The 17,960-nt window shown below is 40.5% G+C and overlaps 1 protein-coding gene across 3 annotated transcripts in view; it reads left to right on the plus strand.

Annotated features, from left to right (window-relative positions):
• Positions 1 to 17,960, plus strand: part of LOC143352569 (uncharacterized) — a 68,537-nt gene that overhangs the window by 32,354 nt on the left and 18,223 nt on the right. For all 3 annotated transcript variants that reach the window (XM_076785173.1, XM_076785175.1, XM_076785174.1), the window contains 3 exons: positions 11,829 to 11,936; positions 12,531 to 12,695; positions 13,604 to 13,701. In XM_076785173.1, the coding sequence (XP_076641288.1) occupies positions 11,829 to 11,936; positions 12,531 to 12,695; positions 13,604 to 13,701 (371 nt within the window). The remainder of the gene's footprint in view (positions 1 to 11,828; positions 11,937 to 12,530; positions 12,696 to 13,603; positions 13,702 to 17,960) is intronic.

A 17,960-nucleotide genomic window follows, 5' to 3' on the forward strand; every position in this document is an offset into this window, starting at 1 on the left:
TCTACACGTTCACCCGTTCACATCGTCGTGCTATGTTCAATTTATTCAAATCGTTCAACTTATTGCTTGGCTTCTGATCGTCGTATATTCTTTTCATACGAGTGAGAAAATAAACATATTGACGACAAAATTGCACAATGTTTAATCAAACTGTGCTCGTAAATGAACACGCTGTTATTCAATGATAGAAAAAGCTGAACAATCTCATAAATGAAGAACGCGAACGGCCAGAAAAATTCAATTTTTACTGTAGTACAATCTCATATTGGTGCTTATTTTAGTCAATAAGTTCCGTGAGAAAAGTTATATTCGCTTGAAGTTGCTGTTATGAACCGGATATTTCATACTGTTTTATGAATCGAGTTCAAGTTCGCGAGCTAAGAATCGCATAGAAATTTTCATATAATTTTTACCGGTGTTGGCAAACACTTCATGAATATTAACAAGTCGATCTAGATCCTCGATTCCGTGATATAAATAATGAATTGATCGGCTCGTGGTTAATTAATGAATAAACGTTGCAGCAAGGTTTTCATACGTGACTGCCATTGTATAATACACCGAATCCTATTACGATTGGATACCGACGACGTCAGAGCATCGATCGTTCGCGAGATACCGTGACCGATCTAGATCCGCAACACGATACGCGATTAATGCGAAAATCGCTCTCACGACGATTCCTCTTTCACACGAGCTGCCGGACCGTGTCTGGACGATCCTCGAAGGAAAACGATCCTCCTCTCCGGTGTCACTCGTCCTGTAGGACACACGAGATCCTGCGAACCTTAGTCGTCGTTCGGGACCCGCTATATCGATCCCCGAGGTCCCATCACTTTTGCCATTTTCACCTAAAATAGGAATATTGATCACATCGAGGGTCGAGTTCGGTTTACCGGCTTAAAGAAATCATGTGTCGTCAATGATCCGACTGACTGTAGATACATCTTATACTATCTTAAATGTCAACAATTATACGGTTATGAAAAAACAAAAAAAAAAAGCGTTTAAGGAAGAAAGTCAAATCACTCGCTGCAGGATTCGATCCAGGATCGAGCAGGAAACTGTTATCTGTTATTCTCATTCGTTGAAACATACGGCAAATGTAAATATTTTATCTTGCATTTTTAAGTTTTTATATTATTTTTCCGAATATAAAAATGTTTAATATTACATATTACACCCACAAAAAGGCAAAGAGGCATCGAAAAAATTGATGTTAGTTTTTTTAAACGACGATGCAATTTACAAAAAATTAATTTCGACAATATCTCATTGTTGAATTTTTATAAAACTGGTATCTCCAAAACTTCGATACGAAATATGCATTTTCTTCGAATTGTTAGGGATTTCCAATTTTTTTATAAACATGTTCGCGTAATCCGAAAAATCTGAAAAAATACACGTTAATAATTACGACGAGACACAACTAACATAACAATATAAACGTGGTACTCTGAAAAGATTAATAGAAAATCGGCAATTTTATGTGTCCAGATTTTTTGAAAAATCGATTTTGCAACAAAAAATTCTGAAGTAATTCACTGTCATGCGTGCTATTAGGGAGAATGTTCATGAATTTTTTCGTACATTTTTGTTGAGCCGAACAGAAGAAATAGAGCATAATTCATTAAACCGTGCTCACCCTATAACTACCCTCGTGGTAGGGGTAACGACTTAAAACTTGTCACAGAGGGGTTTCTTTGGGAGCCCTATCGAATGGCGTGACGAAAAATCAATTTGGTTTGGGGGCACTTTTAACCATCTTATCTGGCCGTACCCTTTTGTTTAAACGAGTTACTGTAATCAGCAGTACAGTTCGGTACTACAGCCACTTTCATTAAAATTTTGATCCGATTCAGTGGCTTCATGTTCGATATTTATAGTTTCTTTTCTAAACAGAAAAAGTGTCGAAGCTAGTAATTTGATTAGCATTTCCAGGGCTGGAAGACATAAGCGCTCGATTCGAGCTGCAACGACGATTCACTCATAAGTCGTTAACCGGCGAGTATCTGGAATCGTTAGACCGGTGTTCTACTAATCGCGCACGTTACCGATATTACATAATATAGGATATGAAGATAAACGAACGGGACGGTAGCAGTAACACAGGGGCCAGCAAGCTTTCACACTTCGCCGTCAATTAGGCGCGTTTAAGAAAGGAACTCTAATGGGCAAAAGGGGGCCATTAAGTATCCTTGCGCACCCTTATTAGGCAATCCCTGCGACGCTGTTATGTACTAGCGGCGAAAGTTGCGTTGCCGTAGAGAATTTTTCGTCGCGGTAATTGTTAGGCTGTTGCTTAACAACAGGTAGTCTTTAATTGCAATTTCATTGATCGAGCCAACAATGAGTACCTTCTCTCTCTATTCGGAAAATCATTTTTCTCTAAAATCGGACATTCCGTATGCAACATCCTAATACAAGTGCAACGTACTTTATGAACAACAAGACAGACATTTTGGAGGTATTGATCCGCGGGGCTTAATGAAATTAACAGGCAGAGTTGCGACTTCGTTCGCGGTTGTGTCAAATAGAAATTTTGTCGCTCGTGCAGCTTGCCAGCACCGAGTCCCTTAATCTCGAGCAAGAATTTCAATTAATTTCCGCGCTCTTCGTACACCCGCGTTTCTATTCTTCGCGGAATAATAAATGCGCGTCGTTATTACATGTTTCGAATTACCACCGCGCAGATCTGCACACGGATACGGCTGCGTCCGTGTATCATTCACCGCCCACGCGTTGATTCGCGGCGCATTGTTTGATAGAACAAAACCGCAGGCTGTTTAATATTATAACTAACGAACGATACGCATCCCATCGTCCGCGGACACGCGTGCAGATACGCATCGATGTCCTGATGTCGGCTGCACCACGAGAAACGTCGGTGAAACAATTTCTTTTTGGAACTGCATGAACATATTTACAGTCAGTTACAATTTTTATTCTGCATAAAAATGTACATTTTCCTTCGTGCCTCGCCTTGCGCCGAATGCATAAAGATCGTCGACCTGATTGTAGCGTAAAGACAACAGAGGACGAAAAAGTGTTACGTGAAAGGTATTAGCTTAGCAGCCCCAAAGTCCCAGAAACCTGTATTCTTATCTGGAGACCCAGTCTTTGGGCCCTTGGTGTCCTACTGTGACGAAACACAGATTTGTCGCGACGTCGACCCACATTTCCAGCTTCACCTACCGTTCCCTAATCGGAAACTTGCACGGTTTCATTCTTCGACTCTTTGAGGCACACGCTTTTAAAGAAAATAATAACCTTAGTAACAAAAAATTTTGCGAATTCACTGCGTCACACAATGCGCCAATCTTAATCAGAGCAGCACACACAACTTTACATTTACCATTGGTGCATAGCACTACCAATGCATAGCATTGCCAATTGAATGAAAAAATTTAAATAAAATATTAAACTGTATGACTATGAGTAACTTCAACTCTTCGAGGTGGGTTAAAATATATCCCACCATGCATGAAAAGGTAAGCAAAAGGTGGGATAGTTTTTAACCCACCTAGCCCCAAAGAGTTAATAGTTTCATCGTACAATATACAGTACGCACTGAACCGGTTAATTTTTCGCACAATATCTTTCATACGTCGCAAGACGTCTTGAACTATAAATTCGAAACAGAAAGGAACAAGGTACAGTGATTTCTCTATATATGTCGCCAAGGCCTGGATGATAAACGTCGAGGAATTATCCCCACTACTGCGAGGTATATCCCGTGAGGGGACACGAAGCTCGACAGGCCTCGGACGCCGAGGAGTGTAAACATAACACGGCTCGGGTATGTCTCCTGGACGATATATGTCGCTGGTAAGACACGTGTTGTTGACATGAATCGAGAATTCACTGTATTGTGAAAAGAGTAATGCTTTTCACCTGTGCTCCATTTCCGAAGTGAATTACTCAGTTTGGACCAGATAGTACAATTTTGATTTTAACATTGCCTTGACTTGGCATCAATGTTTCAATCATTGCACGAACGTTGTCACGACACGTGAACGACTCACCTAACAACAAGTAACAACTAACACATACGGAAGAACACCAAATTACAGAAACCACATTTAATTAACTTTTTAATATCATTGTTTAAAAGGAGCAAGCTTCTTCTTTGTGCGTCAAAGGCACAAAAGCCATCACTTAAGGCTAATAGTGACATTTTTATATTGTGAACAAACAAAGGTTAACAACCATTCTTTCCAGCGCAAACAGAGTTGGCGGATGCGCTAGATGAACGTTTTAATGAACGGTTCACGTAACGCCCTCGCGTTCGCCATATCGAAATACGTATACTCGAAAACAAACAAAAGTTCAACATTTTAATTTACTGAAGCCAACTATAGTGGGTGTAATATCGGTTTCCTATGCCGGCGCGGCGCACGCTCTGCGATACAGAAATTGTAAACACAGGGGTAAACAGTTGGTTACGGTCAATAAAACAAGCACGCTTACGCGAATCGCGACAGTGAAAAGCATAAACAAACGGGCAGTTTGTTCGAATGCCGTGTTCCGATCGTAAAAATGAATGGACTGTCGGTTTTCGGCGGAAAATAAATCGCTGCAGCCGTTCGAGGAAGTTGTAAATAAAGATAATAATGAGTTTCGGAGCACGCCTCGCCGGTTCCGCGACGCTCGTTCCTTTTATCCCGTTTTTACACTGAAAAAGCGACTCGTTGTTTCCACGTTTCTTGAAAATGATAAATTCTTAAATTAAATACTCGGTCGTTGGAATATGCAATTTATTATTAATGTCTAGAAGTTACCAACACAAAACTCCACAAAATTAAATAGATACTAAACTACAACTGGAAAATGTTTAGACTTTTTATGGACTTTATTTGTCCGATGCGCGAGGTCTGGTCTTCGAGCAAAGTAGATACGGTGCGCCATGATCAGACACGCCAGTAGAAACATTCTCGATCTTTAAACTCCCGTAACTTCCTGTACAAAATTGTTACAAAATTCTACCTCGGCTCATTTTAAAGGGCGAAGTCTCTACTTTCTGACCCTTGAACTCTATTTTCCCAAACAGCCTTTTTTAAATTAATAAAACAGTGTACGAAACACATGCTTCATTTTTTTTTCGAAGTTTAATAATTTCACTAGAAAAACACAGATCAATTGTCGAGAGGTGATTTTAAAGGTCAAGCTTCCCTTCATAAGGTCGCGTTAAAACAAATTCGAAAAGATTCTTTTAACCAGTTAAGCGTGTTTGACGTGTACACACGTCAAACCAAATCTCTATTACGGTGCGTTCGACGTGTATACTCGTCGTGAAAAATATAAAATTACCATTGACTATAAAAACTCGAAATTTTAATAAAATACTAAAAAAATAAAATAAAAAAAAAATAGAAAAAAAATTTGTTAAAAGTAGGAAAAAAAAATGATAATAGGACCATTTTGCCTTGCGTTCGACGCGTATGCACGTCATTGCTTGATTTTAATTCCGCACACTGTGGGCGGTTTTTAAAACTAAATTCCACGCTGAACTGGTTGAACTCCGTAGAACTGTTCAAATACAACGATCACCTCATTTGCGCCTGTATTTTACAAATGGAGAACTCTGCGTCTGTCCTAAAGGAAACACGAAATAATTACAAGATGGTGATCCCCGTTGGATCTTCAATTTACTCCTGATTAACCCTTCAAGTCGTTCCAACTAGCGTAGGAGTGTTTCCATTTGTAAGTTCCATACATGTCTCGTCTGTCGGCATCAGCGGCGAATTAACTCGGCCAACAGGAAAGTATTAATTGTTCCGTGAGGGTATCCCGGAGCCGATTCACGAGCGAAATGAAATGCCAATATCTATGTTTGCGAGCCCATTATTCGGATCTGCCGATCGTCGATTATTTTTCCGACGGTCGCCCGCGAACTATAACCGTACAAGGCGGCCAGTGTTTACCGTTGCCCGCCCACGCGCGGATTACGAAACGAGCCGGCGACCCTAATCATTCTTTTCCTATAGTGCAACGTGACCGGTGCTCGTTACCTGCGCGCGTTACCTGAACGTTGCCCGGCGTGTGCACCTCGCGTCGGAACTTCATCAACGGTGCGCGCGGTTTTACGGCTCCTTTCCCGCCGCGTTTCTAATCGCGAAACGCGATAAGATCGCTCGGCCGAGAAACCCGATTGGACCGTGGATCCCGGCGAGCAGAGCCGCGGAATCGTTTGCCATTTAATTATCCATAATTCACACCGGTTCGCGTTGCCTGCTACGAACTCCCGTCGATACATATTCACGCGGAATTGTTAGACACGAATATTTAAGAGACCGTTAACTTCGCGTGCCACGGTGAGAAGCGGATCCGACGCGGACGACTTGATAGATCGGCGATTTCCTCTTGCCACCAGGCGGAATCCGGTTGGAGAATAATTGCGGACGCGTTCCGATCGGCTTGCTAAATGGGATCCAACGTGGCCAATCAGGAAATTTCGGTAACACTAATCTCCGTTTAACGTTGTTCCTGTTCCACTTTGTTTGCGCAAAAATAACGAATAAAGTAGCTGTTCTACTTTGTTCTCGTTTCGGGAATATTTAATCGTTGTACGTTTCTCGTAAATATGATTTTATGCGTTTAAGGAATTTAAAAATATGGTTGTACTATTTCCAACCCATTCAGATTGTTCAGAAAAGAAATAAGTATTGCAATTGATACAGGCAAGTTTTATTTTGCATATTGCTAACTTCAAAGCAATATAAGTTAGCAATATTGGTAACTTCAAAGCGCTTCCGGTCCATAATGCAGTAAACATATCGTGCATCAAGTTTTAAGGGGTTGTTGTAAAGAATAAGTCTTCCATGTCCATGGCGGACTCATGGAAAAATTTTCGAACGATTTTAAAAACTATTCATGTACATGCCAAAACAGAGTAAAACAAAATGAATAGCATCAAAGGTGGAGGCTTCAAGTTTTAAAATCACTCGAGATTAATAATGACATTATATTGATATTCCCGGGGTGCTTTCATCCCCTCGGTAGCTTGTAGATTTCTTCTTGAAATCCTCTGAAATACCTAAAATTGTCTACGACGTTTAGTAACATTGCGCTTCGTAGTTGCTTCGTACGCGTGTAAATTAATTTCAGTACAAGATGTCTGACCCACGCCGTCTAATTCTACTGCAGTTACATTCGCAGATTGAACTCTCGCGCGCAGTCTGCAATAAACTGCAGAATTTAGCAACAGCATTTCGAAAGAAAACAGAAACACCTGTTCCCATTGGATTTCTCGGCGCGCGGGAGACGCCGAAGCGGAAAGAGTATTAACTGGGAATTACAACCGGTGCGTGTTCAGCGTTAGCTTGTGGCCCAGTTACTCGATTCCGTGCGCGATGCGTGCGAACACGCGATTCACGCGATCGTGCCTCCGTGACAAATTGCATTTTTGCCCGTGCACCTTGACGAGAGCGTGTCCACAGTTTTCGCGGGGAATTCAGGCCGCGCTTCTTTGCGAAAACGCTTGACATTGGAGACCGCCTCGACGACTATGGCACTTATGGCTCGGCCCGGGAGATAAGTCTCGCCTGGTGACTCTGTGGTTTCCTAAATTGATTCTTCACGCGATCCTCCGACCCGGGAATTGCTCGTAAAAACGGGTATATCCGATGACAGCGCGAGTTGTCGTAAAAGCCAAATGTCATCCGTTCTGGTTCGATCTTAATGTAGTAATTAATGTTTGTTACGGGTTCGGTTATGTTGGAAGAAGAGCAAATGGCCGGTGTATTGATGGAGATTGGCGCACACGAAATAAATTCTATTTTTGTTTTATTGTTATATGTTGGATGAAGTTGTTCGAGATTTTATTTTTGTTTCGTTTGTGATCTCTGTACGCTAGTAAATTGATACAGCGATAAATAAACTGTAAAGTTGCCTGTATTCGTTGCAAAATGCAGGAGCTACGTGGACACTTGTTTCGATTTTTAATAATTTGATTGAGTCGAAAACAATACAGCTGTATCTTTAAATTCTTTAAATGTTTTTACAATTTTGAATATGGTGTTCTCATTTTTGACATAAATGCATAAAATCTGCCGTGTAGATGTAACGAACGACAAAGAAATTGTAATTGTCACTAAAGAGAAATGATAGGGCAAGAAAATGCTGAAACGCATTGAGAAGCAGAGACTGTTTTGATCGAGTCGAAAACAATACAGCTGTATCTTTAAATTCTTTAAATGTTTTTACAATTTTGAATATGGTGTTCTCATTTTTGACATAAATGCATAAAATCTGCTGTGTAGATGTAACGAACGACAAAGAAATTGTAATTGTCACTAAAGAGAAATGATAGGGCAAGAAAATGCTGAAACGCATTGAGAAGCAGAGACTGTTTTGATCGAGTCGAAAACAATACAGCTGTATCTTTAAATTCTTTAAATGTTTTTACAATTTTGAATATGGTGTTCTCATTTTTGACATAAATGCATAAAATCTGCTGTGTAGATGTAACGAACGACAAAGAAATTGTAATTGTCACTAAAGAGAAATGATAGGGCAAGAAAATGCTGAAACGCATTGAGAAGCAGAGACTGTTTTAAGCTGATACATTTTTATACAACCAACTATTTGACTCGCGCGTGCTTCGTTCCACGTGTAATAGTCTAGTGCGAATATTCCGCATTTTCCGTCCCACCACCGCTATTTAATTAGCGCGTTGAAACATTCGATTCGCGAATCCCACACACTCGGGAAAATGGCGTTCCACCGCCCACGCCTCGTCGGAGGCGGTTGCGATACACAATTTTTCGGGAATGGTTTCAGTCGAAATTTCCGGTGTCCTATTGTTCACGCTTCGGTGGACCTCGTCGATGTCACCTGTCGCTTTAATAAATGCGTGCGTTTTGTGAATCGATGCCTATGAATCACCGACGCCCACGCAAGGACAGCAATATGAGTGTCTCATCTATCTTCTTCGTTCTCGTTATGGAACGCGTCACGTGATTTTCATCCCCCTTTTTAGGGGAAACCGTTATCGCCGCTCGATGAATCGGCGATATTTGAGCTCGCGCTTGTCCGTGGGGCGCGCAGGAAAAATTGAACCTTGGGTACAGGCTGTTTCAAAATTCTAGCATAGAACTTGATCCTCGAAAATTGTCAAAAAATTGCAAATTTTGTACATTGATTGACTCATCCCGTAAGCAACCCGAATTAATATTTGTTTCATATCTTTAGAGGATACAATGAAGAACGATAATCATAACTGTTAGCTTTTATATAATCAGTAGACGGCCAATTTGTATGCAAAGTAAAAATTGTTCACCCCAGCTGCATGATGTATATATCTTTTCTTAGTAATTTTAACGAATTAAAAATCAATCGCTTAACATTAAACACGCATAACTTAGAACCGGCGAATTCCTCACATTAAAACTTGGACTTTTGGCATTTCCTCGCGAAGATATACGGGATTATATAAAAAAAAAAGTTAAAAATTTCTGGGCCGCTGAGGTGAACTTTAGCCTAACCAAATGAAATGCCCGACGAAGTACATTCAGTCAGTGCACCAATTAAAACGGTGAAGCTGGGAACGAAAGAAAGCACTCGCAGATACCTCAAGGTCCAGGACCTTCATTGTTTTCTGCCTCCGCCATAGGACGTTAAAGAGAATCGTCTTTCAAATTCGAAATGAAGATAGCAATTAAAGGGGTGGCAATCTGCTTTAGCACTCTAATAAGAACCGTATTGAGCTTCGACGAGGAAGTACACGTGGGCACAGACGATTGATTTCGCATTTCCCGGTTCCTTCTTCCCGGCGAAAGAGAAAAGGGGAATTGATTTGCTGACAGTCTACGGAGGGAAAGGTGACTTTTACGGGTCGTTGGAAGGAGCTCCTTGAAATTACGGTTTCCATGAGTCCGACGATCTCCTCCGCGTGGGATCACGGCTCGTACGGTTAAGATCGAGGCTACGTTGTGCTCGTTATCCGCTTTTTCTTCACGGGTTGCCGATCGAGCACCGGTTGTATAACGCTCTCCGCATTCATCGGCCCGAAAACTTGTCTCGCTCAACTGGCCACGATGATTACTCGGCATAGTAATCGCAATACGACCTCGCAACCACCGGCGTTGACGCTTGTTTCAATGATTTACGGCGCGTACGTGATCCTGAGGCCGGATAGGCTGTGTCTTTTTTTTCACAGGATACCTGTGCCATTTGAATGGCCAGACGAAGGAAATTGCATGCTCGTTGCATCTATGATCTTTGCGATACTTTCGCGGGCCTTGGAGATTGTTTGTGCACTGAATTCCCGGACAGAGTGTTAGAGATACGTATTGCACGAACCTTAGGGGGTTGATGATTTTAATCAGTGACGTTTAGAATGAAGAAGAGGCGAGGTAGATGTTAGTACAGTGAATTCTCGATATATGTCTACATCACGGGACTTGCCAGCGTCGTGTATCGTCCAGGAGACATACTCGAGCCGTGTTAGGGTCGCCCCGCACAAAACAGGCAAAATGCCGAAGTTGTTTGGTCGCCTAGATTCAGGGGTTTGAAATTTGTCGGCCGAAGAACAGTAATCCCAATGATCTTTGCCGACGTCTTTGGAGCCATAACTTTGAACGTCTTACTGTTTCTAGACGGCCTTTCGAGAGCGCGTTGACAGTTCTCTGCTGTGCATGGCACAAAAAAAAATGTTTTTAGCGGCTCATCCTTATATTATACGTAAATTACACATATGTTGTAAAAACGAGAATAGTAATTTTTTTTTAAGGAAATATCTAAATTAGGTGCGTGATCATTCCATGTGAATTAAATCATTTTTTTGGGACTATGTTTCGAATTTTGATGAAATTGAAATATGTTGTAGTCCAAGAAATTGTTTAAAAGATACAGACCATCAAAGTTTGCCATTTTGGACGAGTTTTACGAAAACTGCCTACACAACACAATTTATACCACAGTTATTATTAAAGATAAAAACATTTTCTTTTTTTAATCATCATCACAAGAGATTGTTCTTCTTAAATAATTTGTCATTTTATATTCGAATGACATTTCTTGAAGAAAATTTTTTATTTTGCATAAAGGTCGAAGGAAACGAGTTGCGGGAACGAGTTGTTTCCTGTATTAATTTTAGTCCTCTATCTCTTCCTTCAATCTCCTGTTTCTTTTTGGAGATGTTTATCTGGTGGCTAGCGATTGGATGTAATCATGTCTAATGGAGTGTAATTGGCAAGAAAATTAATTGCGTAATTATCGTATGCACACCAGAAGCATGCAGTATGCAGGAATCTTCCAGTCGATGTAACAAATTTTTCTGTTCTCCAGATTTCTGTAAAAGGATGAACGAAAATGATAATTTACGTCAAGATCCACGGTCTAGATGTGATTAAATGTAGCGTATATTGATTGCATTAGACGGAAAATGTGAATATTCAGGTTGTGTAGTCCTGTATTAGACGAGTTCCTACAAATTGCGAAAAAGTTGAGACAAAACAAGCACAAAAGAGTGTAGAATAACTGTGAGTAAACATTAATCAATAGACTGCGGATTCGACTTACTGAAATTAAACTTATTAACCTCTTAATAAGCTCGTCCGTAACTCTATCTCCCAGGTACGGCGCGTTCGTCCGCAACTCTGTTTCCCAGGGACGGCACGCCTAGCCGTGGACGGCACAAAAGCCACTATATTGGTTCGTACCGTTCAAACTGATGCTTTCCACGGAAGCCACTATAGTGGCGTACAGTGATTAAGAGATTAAAAACTTGTTCAAATTAAAAAGAGTAAGGTTGCTCCTGCAACCAATGCACAACATGTTTATTTCTCACAAGGATTTTAATGTTTCCTTAATTTCATTTGTTGCAGCTGGTTCAGCAGCCGAGAAAGGATACTTTGGACCATGGAGACAGTGCAAGCTCCTTTTATACGGTCGAGAGAGGTGTGACCACGGTGTTTCGAGGTTTCAACCTGTGTGTAAGTTCTGAAAAAAATTGTGAATTCGTCCTCACCACCGCGTTCGTTTCCTAATATCCAAATTGAAATTTTCAATTTCAATGTCGAGTTACATTTCAAATGATCTCACTGTCGGCAACGTTCTTCAACACTCCGTACGCTATGCCGGAGTCATTCGTGACCCATTACGGTGGCGATAAGCTCGAGCGTTTGTCAATATGTACAATTTAATTTCGATATAAGACGACGCTTTTTACTTCGAAATAAGAAAATCGCTATACCCTCTTGTTCTTCTTCATCCGAAATGCGACGAAACCCGGTCCCGAGACATCGTCATATATCGGAAGAAAACTGTAGTGAAATATCAGCGTGGGTCAGAAATGAGTCCGGCATGGAGCTCGCAGGAGTCCAAGAGCTAAATTTCGTCTTTTGAATTGCAATCTTTTGAATTGTGGGGAACGTTGCAGCAGAAGACTTAACAGTGCGCATTCAAGCGCGAAGTTCATTCTGAACGTAGTGAGACTTTTAAAAGGAAGCTTCTTCGGTAGAAATTGCAGGTAGAAAATGTTGAATGGTGGATCCAGATGGATTTATTTTTTATTTCGTTTTGTGCAGTGGCCGTGAGGGTGGCAGGACTAGCAGCGGCGACAGCGTCTGCTCTTTTAGCGGTCCTGGTCGGTCTTGCCGTGTTGCAGCTTGCGATGGCTTCCTCTGCGAAACGGGTGCTCGTCTCGTACAGCACGGCTTTGATAGGAAAAGTGGCTCTCGCTACATTGGCCAGTAAGTATTTCTGTTCTACAAACACATCTTTACAGAATACAGAATTCTTCTCTTCTTCTGCTTGTGAGTTTATTAAATTATTGTCGGAGATATTTGTGTTCTATGTAAAGGGAGATGACGATTCTGATTTTTGAAAGTTCAAACGGAAACGCAGAAACATTTTCCTGTGCTTTCGCAAGCTTGTTAAATTATTCCGTGAGATATGTGTTGTGTAACTAGACATCGGTTTCCATCACATCTCGCGATTATTTTATGAAAATACTACAGCGAAGATACAAATTAGATGAGCAGGTACTAGCGGACGTAAAGAAAATAGTATCGATTATATTTTCATGAGCGGACAAGAATTTGCCAATCAGAAAATGGTAGAGCGTGGCGGTAAATGACTGTAAATCAAATCGTCACCGAAGCTCGCGTCGCGAGAAAATGAAAAGCGTTCGTGTATGTCGATTGAAAAGATAGCCTTGAAGAAGCGAGGCGCGCTAGAAGATCAGAGCGCAGGATTTTGCAGCAGGGTAACGCGAAAGTTTTGCAATCGGTCGTCCGCGATAGGATTACCAGACTTGTCTACTTACCGGCCTACTTACCAACCCTTAGACACGAGGAATCGAATGTCCCGCGGTGGATCTTGTTGCGTTAAGCGATACCGTCTAATCTCGTCGAATCGAACAGGATCGCCGCAGCAGACCGCATTAATGAATCTTGGAAACGAAGATAGCCAAAGCCTTACACACCCCTATATTCTTTTCAAAGTTAAACCAAGAAATATAGCTTCAGCTATATTTTGCCTCGGCTGGACACATCTTTCCTCGAAAATTTAAGATAACATTTTCCTTCGAACTTTAACAGAAACTTTTTCACTGTTTTTCGTGATGAAGACAAGCGTGAACTTTTTCTCTTTTTTTCAGCGTCGTTGGCCATCGTAGCCGCAAGCCTGTTCGCCCTGCAGACCGACGACAGAGCCGGTAGTTTCATTGTCACGAGGGGAGAAGCGTTCTACATGCAGGTAACACATGTTTCTATATAGTTTGTTCATCGATTTTGCAGTTTTATCCACCAAAGTTTTACTGGAAACGAAACGATTAGTCTAGGTCACTGAAGTTCATGCACGGACACTTGTACATTAATCTTCATGTACTTTTGATCGAATAAATGATTGCCTTCGAAGTTCGCGAATGCAACTGAATCAGAGGTGTCAATGAATTGAAAGAGAAAATTGCTCTGTTACTCGATCCAAATTAATTTTATTATGAAGATTATAAATACGCCATATTCTATCTTATATACGGGGTGTCTCAGCTAAAGGAGGCCACCAAAATGTCTCCATGGTTTCATCCTACAATTTTATCACATTTTTGGTACTCAAGATCACATGAAGATCATGACTTAAACATATTCAAATGTCTTTTTTCAGCCGCCACAAGAAGTGATAAAAGAGAAGATAAGATGACGAAAGAAATTTTTCTTCGATGGTATTCCTCTTGCGATACCATTTAAATTGTGGCATAAATATTTTTTGTGCCATTCGAAATAAAGGAGGAGATATTTAGGTGACCTCCTTTTGCTGAAACACCCTGTACAACGAAAAAATGGTAGAATTGTCCACTAGATTCCACTAGATGCTACTAGATGTCGCTAATTCTACTCGCCGTCTGATTCTCCTTATTTTCATAACAGATTTCATTAGTGATTCCAAACATATTGCAATACTTAGTTTAAAGAGAAGATTTTATTACACGCAATCGATCTTTCGGTAGCAGGGTCCACACCGACCCACGCAGCGCAGCAAGTTCCAAGCCGTCCGCGACGCTAGACGCTAAATCACTCGAACTTTCTCCATTCCAATTTCCCTGGTATCGCGTTGAAGCCTTCCATTAAGCTCGACGCTCGTTCGGATACTTCAGATTAGCATAGTAGACTTAACGAAGGGAAACTACACTGCTCTTCTAGAGTTCCTCGATGCATCGCATACTGGGAAGGAACATGTCATTTTTGTGACACACTTTCATTCTCCAAACATGAACGTCCCGATTTCTCGGACCTGGAAAAATTGCTGAACAGTGCACAAGGTTCAACCATTTGTAGAAATATGCCTCGTCGATCTGAATTTAACTAAAAACTGCATGACACTCAAATAAATTGTGCTCCGATTGAGTTCTCAAAATACAAATTTCTCATTCTCCTGGACCTGCAAAAATTCCCCGAACGCTGTACCAGGTATAACCCTTTTCGAAAAAATACCTCGTCGATCTGTATTTAACCAAAAACTTCATGACACTCAAATAAATTGTGCTCCGATTGAGTTCTCAGAATACAAATGTCTCATTCTCCTGGTCCTACAAAAATTCCCCGAACGCTGTACCAGGTATAACCCTTTTCGAAATAATGCCTCGTCGGTCTGAATTTGACTAAATTTCCGCGACACTCGAGCAATCCTTGGTGCAATTTAATTTTCAAAATACAAACGTCCGAATTTCCTGATCCTGAGAAAATTTCCTCGGCCGTGCAGAAGGGTGAGCTGATTTTCAAAAAATGTTTTACAACTTTGTCTGAACGCAACTAAAAGTACCACGACGCTGGCGCAAAGAATGCCACCGGCGCGGCGCCGTTAGTACCTATCGACGAGACGCCTAGCGTCGCTTACTCATCGTCAGAACCTGTTGCATCCTATCACGCGGAAGAGGAACCGTTGGATGCAACATGCGACTCGGTCCCGTCACACGTTCACCCGTCTCGTGCGGCTCAGACGTTCCCCCAGCCTCGAAGAACGATCGCCGGATGATTTATCCGCACAATTTCCTGACGCCGACGGATCCCGTTCGAAGCCAGATGCTGCGACTTTATGCGCCGATTATGCTACGTCTCCTGGCATTTTCGTGCAGATGCTGCCTGGCGGCGCGTATATGTATATCGAAGCACAGTCGATTCCTCTGCTTTCGAAAAATTTACTGTAGCCAATAACCGTCGCAACGGAACCTAGAAAAACGTTTACGTGACCCAGAATCATTGTACATCCACGCGGCATCGAATACGTTTGCAGGAAGTTCGGCAAAGTTTGCCGAATAAGAAGATTATTGGAACAATTTCTTTTGGTTCTACTAAAACTCTGTCTCAATGCAGTATGCTGTTAACCTGTTATTGAGAAATAATTATTATTCTGATGTGTTAACCTTCGGGCACCTGCGAGTTCTGTGTCATTTCTGACCCACACTGATATTTCACTATAGTTTTATTTCGGTATGAATTTTGCCTGGATCACAGTAACATACATTACTTTATAAAAATAACGAAAATGTATCTATCCAAATTTCTAACCATTTCATTTACAATATATACCCGACGAAATAAATTTGTTGAATAATTTCTCATTCGTGCATCTATACCATTTTGACGGGTCCCGTGAACCTAGTGTTAGAAGCATTTGTTCAATTTTAGTAGCAACTCCAGAAGGAACACCTGAGCAGCGACATCGAAATCTGAATCGTGTCTCTCAGGAAACAAAGTTCAGCACTCGGCTAACCAAGCAGATGGCTTCGTTTAACCCCAATTTGCGGATACTCCAGTTTCACTTTTTTCTAAAATCATCCAGGTTGCACAACTGCTCTGAAATTTGTTGCGTTACGACCTCGCGCCAGTAATTGCTTAATAGAGTCATTAACAAAGACCCCCGTACCCTGATAACTGTACCGATTACACGCAACTCGTCACGATCACCGTGCGCACGCACGCGTCAGGTGATCCCTTTCTTTCTTTCTTTTTTTTTTTTGCGAAGCTAAGGAAAGGTATCAGGATTCAGTGGTGTTGTCACGGAAGTGGTACCGAATTGCGTTTACCTTGGACGATGATAATGTGTCGTCGTCGTGCAAGAATGTCCCGGTTATTGGAACGCTGTGAACGATAACGATAATGACGGCACGTCTCGGTCGTTCGTTTATTATTGCCAAACCGGGTCTCGGGTTTCACTTTTCCCGCAGACGAGCTGTTCCAGGTGATCGATCGAGTGACGAATCTTGGAAAAATGTGGTGTCTGGCGGTCGATGATTATTCATCGTTGAACTTTACATATTTTGAGAATACAGTGAAAATGATAAAGAAATTATTTATTTCTTATAGTTCTTTGTGATATTTTGAGATTATTGATGTAGGAAGAGAATTTAAATTGTTTTCAAGTACTTGACTATAAAAATTTCAAGTTGAAAGTTCCAAGTTCCAAATTCCAAATTGTAAATTCTAATAATAATCCCAAGAAGCTGGAATTATTACTGTGAAAAGAGAATTGAAATTGGCTTTGGAGACTTAATGCACGATTAGAAAAAGTTTTGGAGAAATTTGGAGCTTGGAAAAATTTGTTGGAGTTACTACCGTAAACAGAAAATTTGAATTGATTATAAAAATTCGAAATTAAACTTTGTGCAATCCATTCCAAAAATTTCATGAATTTGTTGGAGTCATTCCCATAAACAGAGAATTTGAATTGATTAAAAAATTCGAAATTAAACCTTATGCAGTCTATTCCAAAAATTTGTTGGAGTTATTACCATAAACAGAGAATTTGAATTGATTATAAAAATTCGAAATTAATCCTTGTGCAATCTATTCATCTTTTATTTCAGTTTAGTGGAAGCGTAGTGGAAGTGATATAATTGTAGAATGGTAGGGTATAATTCCTGAAGTTGGAGTGATTTTGTAGACTCCATATTGCATCATAATTATATATAATTCAATTAGAAAGCGGTTCGCTATTGTGTACTGTTCGAAACAGTCGGAGCTAGACGTATTATTCCGATAATTTAGATTTTAATGTGAGGCAGAACAAAGTTGAAAATAGAGAGGTTTTCAGTTATAATTGTATATAATAGTTTGCAGTATGTAATTGTTGCATGCTTGGTGCATCCGTGGGAAACGTGAGTGAGGAAGATTTCTCTCTTCCTAGTTTGTAGCACACGAGATTTTAATATGTATTTAATCGTAACAAAATCTCTTTCAATTATTTTAATAACTACACCGTTAATGTTCTTGCAAATGAATATTTTTACAATCTGATTTACAAAGTTAAATTTAATATCCATCACGTATAGTCTGAGCGAATTAAAAAGAGAGAAGAAAATCTTATTAATGGACTGCAGATTTTATGAATTTATAACAAAAATGAGTAGGTGAAATTGAAAATAGCAAAAATATTGAAAGAATTTAAAGGTACAACGTCAGCACATTATTTTTAACTCTGTTAGATTGTTAAAATTGTTTTAAACTTTTGCTTCTTTC

This window comes from Halictus rubicundus, chromosome 3, assembly GCF_050948215.1.
Source record: "Halictus rubicundus isolate RS-2024b chromosome 3, iyHalRubi1_principal, whole genome shotgun sequence".
Taxonomy (NCBI): domain Eukaryota; kingdom Metazoa; phylum Arthropoda; class Insecta; order Hymenoptera; family Halictidae; genus Halictus; species Halictus rubicundus.